The sequence below is a fragment of the Crocodylus siamensis genome, chromosome 6 (assembly GCF_052110815.1).
Source record: "Crocodylus siamensis isolate JL-2025a chromosome 6, ASM5211081v1, whole genome shotgun sequence".
Taxonomy (NCBI): Eukaryota; Metazoa; Chordata; order Crocodylia; family Crocodylidae; genus Crocodylus; species Crocodylus siamensis.
In genome coordinates, this window is record NC_143400.1 from 775,204 (window position 1) to 787,443 (window position 12,240).

General features: G+C 46.6%; 1 protein-coding gene across 2 annotated transcripts in view; it reads right to left on the reverse strand.

Annotated features, from left to right (window-relative positions):
* WDR62 (WD repeat domain 62) overlaps positions 1-12,240 on the reverse strand; it is a 35,651-nt gene that overhangs the window by 1,433 nt on the left and 21,978 nt on the right. For both annotated transcript variants that reach the window (XM_090056070.1, XM_090056071.1), the window contains 9 exons: positions 11,332-11,384; positions 10,818-11,015; positions 10,133-10,284; positions 8,229-8,347; positions 7,457-7,609; positions 6,134-6,257; positions 3,775-3,886; positions 2,499-2,565; positions 1,249-1,313 (listed from right to left, as the gene is read on the reverse strand). In XM_090056070.1, coding sequence (XP_089912196.1) covers positions 1,249-1,313; positions 2,499-2,565; positions 3,775-3,886; positions 6,134-6,257; positions 7,457-7,609; positions 8,229-8,347; positions 10,133-10,284; positions 10,818-11,015; positions 11,332-11,384 — 1,043 coding nt within the window. The remainder of the gene's footprint in view (positions 1-1,248; positions 1,314-2,498; positions 2,566-3,774; positions 3,887-6,133; positions 6,258-7,456; positions 7,610-8,228; positions 8,348-10,132; positions 10,285-10,817; positions 11,016-11,331; positions 11,385-12,240) is intronic.

The window sequence follows — 12,240 nt, forward strand, 5'->3', positions numbered from 1 at the left end:
TGACTACAAAAAAATCCTAGACTAATTCTTCCATTGCAAAGAATTCAGCTAGCTCCTGCAGGGCAGGAGAGTTTGGACACTCTGGATTCCCATTGGAAATCCCTGGGTTTATCTTACAAATCATACACAGGCATCTGCACACCTAGCAATGGGGTCTTACAAAAGTGCCCATTAAAAAGCCAGACCCCCTCCAAGTGCAGTGGGCACCCCAGCTTTCAATGGAAACTGAGTGCCTAACTCACTCAGCTGCTCTTGCAAATCCTACCTATCTGCTTTTGCAGATCTGGACTGAGACTAGTCAAAAACATGCGACTCTGCCCAGCAGAGATGTCCCAATGCCATGCGGTTATCAGGGCGGGGACTGCAGCACACTCAGCTTGAACGCAGTGGGACAGGGACATCCATGCTGCTGCTTAGCCCCTTGCTCAACACGGCAGTTTCAGCAGTCTGGGAGAGGAATGCAAGAGCTTAGTGGGTGCTTGTTGCTTGACCAATGCAACTCCAGGCCTCTATGGAGCAACCAGAGGGATGGCAGAGAGGCAGATTGCCACAGACCTGCCTACAACAAGATTCATAGTAGAACATAGGTACAGCTATGCTTAGATTGGCCCCAACCAGCGGGCAACTGTCTGTCCACTGATCACCAGGTTCACAGCAAGGTACGGCTGGAAGGGACCTCAGGAAATCATCTGGTTCAGCCCTCTGCTCAGGGGAGGGTCATCCTAATTAAAACCAGCCCAGCTAACATCTCCAAAGAGCTGGTCATCTCTGAAGCTTTCTAGTGGGGGTTGAAATATCATCTAGACATCACAGGATCACAAGCAAGTTGGGCTGGTCCACACAAGGCCTCCCCAGTGTTGAACAGAGTGGAAGAATCAGTGCGAGTGACAGCCCTGTTAATACAACCCAGGATGTTGTTGGCTTTTTTTTTCCTTCTTTTTTTTTTTTTTTTTTTGCAACAAGAGCGTACTGTTGGCTTGTATTCAGCTAATGATCCACTACAGCTGTAATACCCCCGGTCCTTCATTGCAGTACTGCAGCCCAGCCAGTCATTCCCCAGGCTGGATTTGTGCAGGCTTTGATGCCATTTCCCCTCTGTGCTAATCTACAAATGAGAGCCAGCAGCTACCAGGAATTCAACAAGATCAACAGGTCTAGCAATAGTATTTACGATGACAAGGGCAAAAAAAAGGGTCATTTCTGATGATTTGCTGTTAGTCTATCCAACTAGTTGATCTTCCCTCTTACCTTGTCATAAAGCTGCAGTGTCTCCTGGAATTTTGCATGCAAGCTTCTGATAAGGAGTTGTGTTTCTAAGAAGGAAAAAAAAAGGAGAGATGGATTAACTCGGGATGTTCAGTTCTCACAGCTGGAACCTTCGGAGGCAAAAAAAAAAGCTTTCACCAAGTAGCTGCATTTTACAAACTCTGGTGGCTGGTTTCACTTGAAGGCAAATACTTTAAAACGACAGTACAGAAGAAAATGTACTGTCCAAGAGAAGAAAATGACAAGCCACCACTATGCATTTCTGCTGATTTCCTGGCAGGTTTCTGGACCAAAGTCAAAATCAGAATAAGTCTACCACGCAAAAGGAAGATCTATGCAGAAATGGAAAAAGGCAGAGAGCTAATGAATTGCTGAAGGAAAACTATTTTCTAAAAGGATCTTGGCAGTAAAGGTATTATTTCTATTGGAGGCATATCTGTGATGTATCTGGCATTGAGACAAGCAAAGCTAATACAAAGGGACACTAAGGATAAAAAAAACCCCAACCTCACCAGACTTTGGGTTTATCTTGGATCCCATAGTACAAGGCAACAAAACCAAACCTAGTGACCAGATTGGGCAGCAATTAACGCTAATTAAACCTGATTGGAGGGAGTGGATGTTTTCTTGGATACTACACAGATACCTGAAGTGATCAATGGGCTTAAGTCTCTAGGATCCCAGAACAAGAGGCCTTGTCCTGGGAGAAATCTGATATCTGCTTTACCCTTATGAGAAGATCTTTCTAAAGAGAGAAGAGCAAACCGCACCATCTTGTGGAAGTCACGAGGCAAGGCAAGAGCAACTAAAAAACGATCCTGGCTATTCAAATCGCGGCACATTGCTGTTTAAAGCAATATCAGCTTTCAAAAGCATTTAAATCTCATTGGTGTCCATGGGATTTAGGAGCCTTGAAAATTTTTTTTATATATATATGGAGGCAGGTGCTTTTGGATAATAACCCAAAGGTGAATTAACAGAACTTTTTAAAGGTCGGTATTACAGTGTTCCTCCAACACGGAGAGAGACGATGAATCACAGTTCTCTGGAAGAAACCAGAGTTGCACCTTATAAACTAACCAAACCTGACATGCATCAGCTTTTGTAAGCAACAGCTCCACTTGGGAGAGAGTTCACAGTTCTTTAGAAGTGGATTACAGACAGACTTAGATCAGCCACAGCTCTTTGCCATGGAGAGGCACGACTCATCTTGCCTCCAGTCAGTCTCTTACCAGATGTGTTGTACATCTTTGACTTTGGGTTTTCTATCATCTCTGGGGGCTTTTCTTCTGGTGGCTTCTAAAAGGAAAATTCATAGAAATGTTGGAAACCAGGTCTGACTAGAGATCCTAACTTTGCTACGCAATTTGGAGGCCACATTGGGTTGACCAAAGAGCACAGAAGCCACAAATTCAACTCAGTTCTTACAAGGCTCCCTAACTTTCATTCAATTGGTATTCAATAGCCAAGCATAACTATAACCATCTTACCAGGAGACCCAGAAGATTTAATGTTGGGGTGTCCGACTCATTCAGTCCCGCCAGGCCAGATCCAGACAGAGCAGCAGCAGGACAAGTGGCGTTAGCAGCGGGGGTGTGCAGCACCATTGCTCACCCCCCTCACATTCCCAATGGGGCTCCATGCCCCAAACCTGACCCCTGCATTCCCAGCTCCCCTATGAGCCCCATGGACCACACAGACATGGTCACGTTGACTGGATCTTACCTATGGTCATAAGTCTGACACCTCTGGTTTAACATTTAACTTGAGTCCATTAGGTTTCCTGCTAAGAGACCTGTACTTCCCCCAACAAGGCATAGTGCACAATCCTGACGTAATACAGCTATTTTTCTATCTCTGGATCCTTACAGAATCAGAGAAAAGTAAGGCTAAAGGGACCTCTGGAGCTCATCTATTCAAACCCCCTGCTTGAGGCAGGATCACCTCAATCCCAACCATCCCAGACAAGTCCTTGTCTAACATATTCCTAAAAAAATACATGTCAACCCTGCTGCCCAACCATAAGGCATGTTGCCCAAAGACCCCACAGGGAAGCAAGTGGATAAGGGCTGTCAGTGTCTCATTGCTACAAGGCTTGTTTAAATGCACTTGAGAGATACTAGGAAAATGGCCACCCCCCAAACACAGGAGGCAACTACTGCCACCCCTGCTCCCTTCCCCATGTGCATCACAGAGTAAGATTCCTTCCTGGTCCACTGGGTGGAGGGACAAGACCCTCTAGCCGGGAACCTCCAGGTTTTATTCCTGGCAGGAGCACTGGCACAGCCCAGTCACAATCCCCAGCCTTGAGTGCAGCCAACATCCAAATGAACCAACTTGCCAATTGCTTTCCAGGCTCAAGCCTTCACAGCCAGCCTGTGTAATGTCTGCGTGTATGGTCACTAAAAGTACCTATTTTGTCACATCTTTCCCCGAAGCAATAAAGCTCTATTTCTCAATCACCGTTCTATAGAAAAAAAGTAGTGTCTTTAGAGGAGACAAAGGTACCTCTGGTTTCTTGGACTCTCCAGGTAAGTTATTCTTTTCGCTTCCATGGTCTTGTGCTTCAGTGCTACTCTGAAATGGCAGGCGTGGCCTTGGAACAAAGGCAGCAGCAAATCTGCATGCACATATAGTAGTCTCCATCAGATGCATGTTATCAGGCAGACCAAGAGAAATCTTTACAACAGACCAGGTGTTTTTAACACAGGAAAGCACATTAACAGGCCAGGGGACAAAGATCTATCTGCTTCCAAACATGTCAATCTTCTGTTAAAACATAAGAACTGTCATGTACTGGGTCAGACCAGAGGTCCATCATACCCGTCTGTGTCACACCACAGCAGAGTGGATGCTGGATGGGAGAGAGCTGGGGATGACCACACTTTCTTCCCCACTGTTCCTCTCTCCCTTGCAGCCTGTAGCACTTAAGGCCTAGGAAATTCCGATTCAGAGACTGTACCCCTAACTCCTGTGCTCAATAGGCATTGATGCCCGTTTCCTCCAAGAATGTGTCCAATCCCTTTGTTAATCTGGCTAAACTCTACGCTTCCCCCACATCTGCTGGCAGCGAACTCCACCCTTCCATTCCATGCAGAGTGAAAAAGAACTTCCTTGCGTTTGTTTTAGTTTCATGCTCTGACCCCCAGTTCTTGTATTGTGAGAGACAGTCAATAATAGAGCCCTCTTTACTTTCTCTTTGCCATTTAGTATGTTATAAATCCTTCATATTTTGTAAACCCTTTGTAAACCTGTTCCTATGGACAACAGCTAAGCTCAAAGTTTTCTCCTGGAGTCCGTGTGTGTTACTTTGTGGACCTTACCTTGTACTTGAGAGTTTGAAGGAGATATTAGTTCCACCCTCCATATGCAATACCAAAGCATCTAATGGATTTCACAGAATCACAGACAACGAGGGTGGGAAGGGACCTCCAGAGGTCACATCTAGTCCAAGCCCTGCTCAGAGCAGGACCAGCCCCAAGTACATCATCCCAACCAGGCCTTTGTCTACCCAGGTCTTCAAAACCTCCAAGGTTGGAAAGTTCACAACCTCTCTGGGTAACCTGTTCCAGTGTTTCACCACCCTCCTAGTGAGAAACTTTTTGCTAATATCCAACCTCAACTTCCCTTGCTGCAGCCTGCGCCCATTGCTCCTTGTCCTGTCATCTGCCCCCACTGAGAACAGTCCAGCTCCATCCTCTTTGCAACCCCCTGCAGGGACATGAATGCTGCCATCAAATCCCCCCTCAGTCTGCTCTTCTCTAGACTAAATCAGCCCAGTTCCCTCAGACTCTCCTCACCAGTTATTTAAAGCATACTAGCCATACTGAGAGTCAAGGAGACCTTTTTCCTCTAAATCACTTAAATAAGTTTGAAAATCTCTCCCACGATCATTATTTCACCACCCTGACTTCCATTTGAAGAACTCCTGTGAATACACTTTCCAAGGACTCAACAATAACATCGTGAAACGAAATGAAATTGGGCATTCAGAATGCTTTGCCAGGCAAAATAAAGCCCCTATTCCAAGAAATCTGAAGCCTGAATCAGTCACTTTAAACACTCAAAGTGATTATCACACTATAAATATGGTCTACTGCAGTGGTGGCCAACTCATGGCATGGTCAGCCTGTGTGTGGGGCATACAGTAGACCGGGCAGGGAGCCGAAAACAGAAGCAGATCAGGTGGGGGAAGGGGATCAGAGTGGTATTTGTAGAGGGTGTGAGACTAATCTGTAGCCAAAAAGCTTGGCCCACATTGCCCTAACTGGGACAGAGTGTTACTAAGGGTACATGCATATACAGGGTTACCCCAAGGTAAGCGAGGGAGCAGACACACAGTAAGGTAGTTATTCTGAGGCAAATGCCTACGGGCGGTGGTTTCCAGTCTTGTTAGACTCATGGTCCTGCCCTCAGAAAATGCCAGCATTTAGCTTTTGCTTGGTTCCAGCCCTAAACTTCTGTGAATCTGTGGTTTTTGACTAAGAAAAATCTCATAGAGCCATTCTTCTGTCACACAGAACTCAGCAAGCCCACGGCAAGGCAGAATGGTTTGGATATGCTGGTTTTCTAGCTGAAATCTCTGGGTTTATCTTGCAAATCATGAGGAGGCATTCAAATATCTAACAAAGTTAATATTGCATGGTGCCCTTCAAAGGATCAGATGGCACCTTGGTTAAGAATCACTGGCTTACGCACACATTTCAGCCCTGTGGTAGATGTCAAGGAGCTTGCACACCAGTGAAAGTGGGGTACAGCTGATACAAACTTCACACCTTCCTACCTCACAGTAGCTCGGTTTGTGTGATCGCACCCCAACCCCCTCCAGCATGGTATTTTGGGGGTGAGAAAGCCTGCCCGCCCCCACCTATTTTTCTGGCAGCGTGAAAGAAATCTTGCAGAAATGCTCAAGCGTGGATTCAAGAAGAAGTCCTTCTCCTCATCCCTTTCTTCAGGAGGCTTCAGATCTTTCAAGCAGCCATCAAATTTTTCTGTGGGGGAAAAAAAAAAAAAAAAAGAGACAGCACTGTTTAGTTAACAGTTCCTGACTCAAAGAGCATCCAAGCCAGCATGCAGGCTGGGAGAAGGAGATAGATGGTTGTGATGAAAGGAAGTGTTTGACATATTAAAACCATGGCTGACAGGGCTTTACAGCCATTAGCCAGTTAATCCTCATGCTAGAAAATTAAAAATGAGCCTTGATGACACACAGAAAGCTAGATTAAGACTGCGATCTTTTCCTCAAAAAAATGCACCTTGAATGCATTCAGCAGTGATTTTTGGGGGTGACCTCTTATTGGACCACAAATTCATTCCAAAAGAATGGAAGATGATGACAAATCGCACCCTTAGGGAAAGTTCTAAGAACTGGGAGGCCATCTGGCTTAACAGGTAGAGCACTGCATTGGGATCCAGGAGAGAGAGACTCCAGTCCTGGATCCAAGATTAAATCAGCAAGCTGCTTCCCTCCACATATGCCTCAGTTCTCCCCCCCAGTAAAATGGGTATAATGATCTCAATCTTCACAGTAAAGGGCTTTGAGATACTCCAATGAAAAAAAACCAGTCCCTAGTATTGACATAGATCTTAGAAGAGAAATTTAAACGTGTTTGATGATGACTGCGAAGATTTGCATTCCAGAAGAGAAATCATAAACAAGACAGCTATTGCCTGAGTCGCGCCTTCAGGATCATGACTGCCTATGTTCAGGATGCTGAATAAGCCACATTCTCTCAGACTGGCTTCAAGGACAGTTCAATAATGATGTGCAAAGGAGGAAATAAAGTATATGAGAGACAGCAAGTGAGTGCAAACACCAATTCAGGCAAATACAAGCCTTTCACAAACAAAGCAATTCAACAAGCTACTTCCAGAGGCGATATTCCCCCAAAAAACCCACAACCAGGCAGTTAATTCAGGCCATAGCAATACATTATCTTCCCAGGATGCGTGCACCAGCTGCACTGGTTTGAAATTTGTTCTGCTGTTTGCTTCTGCTGCGTTTGAGGAAACAGGGCTCTGTTCACAAGAGAAAAATACATATGCCAACGAGACACAGCTAAGAACACTGTTGTTATAAGTCAGCTATTACTCATTGAAAACCTAATAAGGCTCCACACGTGGCTCCACAAGGCAAACCACTGCTGTTGCCGCTTTTAATCTTCATAATTTATTTGCATCGAAGTGTTACCTTCTGCTGGGGGGTCCGTCAAGGTCTCAAAATGATGCTTGAGGTACTTTTCTTGTTCAGGGGTTTGGGGCAGAGAGACATTTCGTTGGGAATTCTCATCCACATCTATTGTTTCTACTTCCACCTCCGCGTCACCGTCTGAGACTGCAGACTCTATGGTGACATTGCACATCCCAAAGAAAAAAAGAAAGAGGTGAGCTGCTGAGATGCATCAAATCAGAGCAACACAGACAATATTTACATTAGCTTTTAGACCCTGAACCAAAGCATTTCATCACATCTTTAAGCAGCCCCTAACTCTGTGGTTCTCAGGCTCATTAGATTCAAGATTCCACTCGGAAAACGCCAGCTTTTAGCTTCCACTCTGTTTTTGAGTACAGAAAAATACTAGAGTGATTTTCCAGCTGCAAAGAACTCAGCAAGCCCACAACAGGTTAGAATGCCTTTGGCGGGATGGATTTGCGTTGGAGATCTGTGGATTTATCTTGAGAATCGTGTGTAGTGGTTTGCACACCTACTTTGGCACCCTTAAAAGGTTCTCCCAGCACCCCAACTGAGAATCGCTGCTTGTTCTGGTCACAGACTTAGACACACAAGATGCCAGTGTTTTACTGGATCAGAGCTCGCCCATATAAAAAACAACTGTAAATACATAGCCAGCTGTCACAGTTTAATAAAAGAGATTGTTTGAGCCGTTGTCTCCTGTTTGATTTTCCACGTCTGTATTTTAGCCTTCCAAAGGGCAGCAAAGCCATTCCGTTTTCCACGTTACCTTCCTGCTGCAGATCAAAAGTAGAGGCTTCGGAATCCAGCGAAACTATAGAGGAAGCTTTATCTTTATTGCCCTCCTTCTGATAAATGGGCTGAAGAGGCAACTCTTTTAAACTTGTTCTTGGGAGGAAGAGGAAAAGCAAACAATTAGCCACACAGATGGAAGGAAAAGTAGCAGAAGGACAGGATAGGGCAACAAGCAGCAACTACTGGCAATTAACTTTGTCTCTTTCCTCTTCACCTACCTGTCTGATAGATACAGCAGGGCGAAAAGAACTGGCCCGTGGTGGAAGCCGGTCTACCAGAGTCTTCTGATACGAAGGTGAGTTTAATCAGTCGGTTTATTCAGACCCACCCACCAGCCCTGGTTTGATGCTCTCTGACCCACCTGGTACCTTCAAGAAGCTACATTAACAAATAGCTATCTGCCCTTCTTGGACTGTAGAAGAACTGAATATTAAATAATGACAAGTGATGGAGACAAGTGTAGCTACCTCCATGGCACACCAATACACAGGGCAACCGATTACACTCAAAAGAAAGGGTTCTCAGGAGATGGTATCTAGCCCAACCCTCTGCTCAAGGCAGGATCAGTCCTGTCTAAACTATCCCAGTCAAATCTTTGTCTAACCTGCTCTTAAAAGCTACCAAGGATGAAGATCCCACCTCTCCTGCACTGAACCACCCTCACAGCAAGAGAGTTCCTCTTAGTCTCCACCCTCAACTCCACTTGCTCCAATTTAGGCCTGTTGCTCTTTTCCCAACCCATGTGGCCAAAGAGAATATTCTAATCACCATCCTCTTTATGAGCCACCCTTTGGGTATTTGAAGACTTACCATATCCCTCCCCACGTCTTCTCTTCTTCAGACTAAATAACCCTACCTCTTTCTGCCTTTCCCATTGTGTGTCTCAGACCTCCAATCATTTTTGTTGCTTTTCCCTGGTTTCCTTCTTGAAGTACAAGACCCAAAACTGGACACTGCACTCCATATGAGGCCTCACAAGCACCAAATAAAGTGAAGAATCACTTCCCTTCAGTGCCAGATCCAGTGATCCCTACCAGTGCTTTGGGAAAGGCAATTCTATATCCCACCCCACTGTCCAATAATATCTATTTGTTAGGGAGTCCTGAACCCACCCTCATTCTTTTTTGCCATACTGGGGGTGTCACCACACCACTCTTCATAGATCCTCTGCTCCCAGAAGCAATTCAGTCTGAATCACAACAATTAGCATGAGAGAAGCGGATGCAAGGGATGGATTCCAGGGAGTTGAGATGCGTAGGCCAGGGATCACCCCCCATGCTAATAAAGTGACCCCAGGAAAAAGCAAGGGTCACAAGCCAGGACTGAGTTTCCCTGCTCTGTTGGACAAAAGATCCTTATCTCAGCACAAAGGGCAAGAATATAGACATCGGAACCTGAACTGTATAAAACCCCCAAGACAGAGGGGTGGGAGACTGGAACTTGCCTCAACCATGAGGACGGAGTCAGAGAGCCCCGAGACCTCACCACCCAGCAGTGAGTATGTCCGTGTATTCTCTGCTGTATGTGGTTGCTTTGGTAATGCTGCCCAATTGTATAGTCTGGAGGAATTTGCTTTGGCTTCTCTTGTACTTCTCCAGATAAAATAAAAGCCCCCAGAGACATCCTTCCTTGTAACAGATTAGTCTCACTTTAGAAATCTGATCAGGAACCTTGATACAACTCTACATACAAGGTTTTAATTTTAATATGCTGATACAAGCACATTTCATCACTTTTTTCATAGTTTCATAGTTGGTAGGGTTGGAAGGGATCTGAGCAGATCATCAAGTCTGAACCCCTGCCATGGGCAGGAAAGGATGCTGGGGTCAAACGACCTTGGCTAGGTGATTTTCCTTTTTTTAACATAGTAGAACTCACCGGTCACCCTCCAAGAAGCCGTCCCGAGCCTGCATGGAGCACGTGCTGTTTTCAGTACTTTCGAGAGATTCGACCTCCTGATTGGCATCATCCTCCAGAAAGATATCCAGGGGTTTGAAGTTGTCAATGATGTTGCTTGGGGAATTCTCTGTCTGCAACAAATACAAAGCCTCGTTTCTCCCAGAACAGAGTTTTCAAGCTCTCCACTGAGCTGCACCTGGATGTGGTTCTTTATGCAAGGTTGTAAGAGCCCAAAGGTTAGATCATTGGGTGGTGGTACTATATCCATCTACAGGCCAGACTGGGCACATGGACCCTATCTGGTGAGCATGGCAGGGCATGATCCAGCCATGGGGAGACTGGCAACATGGTCTGGCCCTGATCCAGCCATGGGGTGGAGGGGAGGGAACAGTGCCCAGCCCTGATCCAGCTGCACAAGGCATCAGGCTTTGGCACCAGGGGAGGAACAGCAGTATTGATTGCCCTTGTTCCTCAGTGCCATATTTCTGAACCCATGGGCCAAATGCCATGGCTCCAGGGGCTGCAGATTAGAGTGACCAGTAAGCAGCAAACACAACTGACAAGCAACAGTTGCTGAGGTTTAAAACTAATCCTGAACCCCACACCTTCATGCCCTCCTTGTGAAGGTCAAAAACATCCAAGCTCTGAAGTGCAAATCACTGACCTGCAGGAGCAGCGAGTCCAGATTCTTCGGTTCCAGCTCGGTGTCACTCACAAAGCTGTTTTTTATGGGGGTGAAGTAATCTGTGTCCAGGAGGGTTTTAATCGGGTCTTTCTCGGCCCGTTCGGCCCATCGGCCTTGCGGCTGGTAATCTACCCGGGGCAGGTATGTCATGCTGTCCGAGTAATCAGCCTCTCCCAGCTACGGAAGAAGGTTTTAAGAATACAAGTAGTGCCATACTTGAGTCAAACCAAATGGTCCACCTAGCCCACTACCCTGACAGCAACAACAGCAAGGAGGAGATGTTTTATTTTGCCCCATGGGCCAGATGGGCTCCTAGGAGCCAGCCAGTCTGCCAGCCAGATCCGGCCAGTGGACCCAATCCAGCCAATTGGCGGTGGGCAGCCTGGCCCCAGGGAAGGAACATGGCAAGTCAGCAGCTCTTACTTGCAAGAGAAACAACACAGACAGGGTCTTAACCCAGCCCCTTCATACAGCAACATGTTCTCCAACTTACCAGTCTCTTTGCCCACATTGGCAGTTTGCCATTGGTCAGTATGAAAACAGGGGCTGGAAAGCAAAACCGGATGAGGCATTAAATCATTGACAAAGCCAAGAGGCATCTGCTGCAGGGAAGGGAACAAAGCGTGCAAACCTCAAGACTTCAGATCCTGTGGCTTAAATACAGGATTGTACTTGACTCAATACATCCCTGTGTGGTTAGGGAGAGCTTTATACTACTTTCCCACCAGGCAAACTGGCAAGGATCTGAAGAGAGGCTTGGAGTGAGAGTAGGGAGGCAGAAAGGCAGATCATAGGAAAGCAGGCCTGGAAGGGACCTCAGGACATCTAGCCTAGCTCCATGCTCTAGGCAGGACCAGCCCTGACTAAACCATCGCCAGCATCTGCTCTTGAAGGAGATTCCACCACCCCTCTGGGTATAATTATATATGGGCCAGGTCCTATTTCGCCATGGTCCGGGCTGTCCAGCTTCAGAGCATACAAGGCTGTGAGCTATGTTGACCCCTCCCTGCTCCCCCCCCACCAGTCCCCACAAGCTGTGCTGTGCTGTCCCTGGGGGCTGGGAAGGGAAGTTGGAAGAGAAAAGGGGAACCCGGCAGCCAACGTCCTGCTTATATAAAAAGGTTGTTAAGCATACACTCGAGAAATCCCAGATAGAGACCATGCCCTATTACAGAGGAAGGCAACCTCCTGCCACAGTCCATACTAGTGTGATTAGGGGGTAAAATCCCTTCCTGCCCCCAGTGTAGTGGTGAACTAGCCTAAGCAGAGGGGCAAGACCCTTTAGCCAGAACACTGAGGGGGCTGGTCCAAAGCAGGAGCACTGGCATAGCCCAGCCCCCAGCCCCAACCTGGGCTGAGGCACGCTTAAAAACACCCTGACACGAGGCAGAAGAGGGGAATT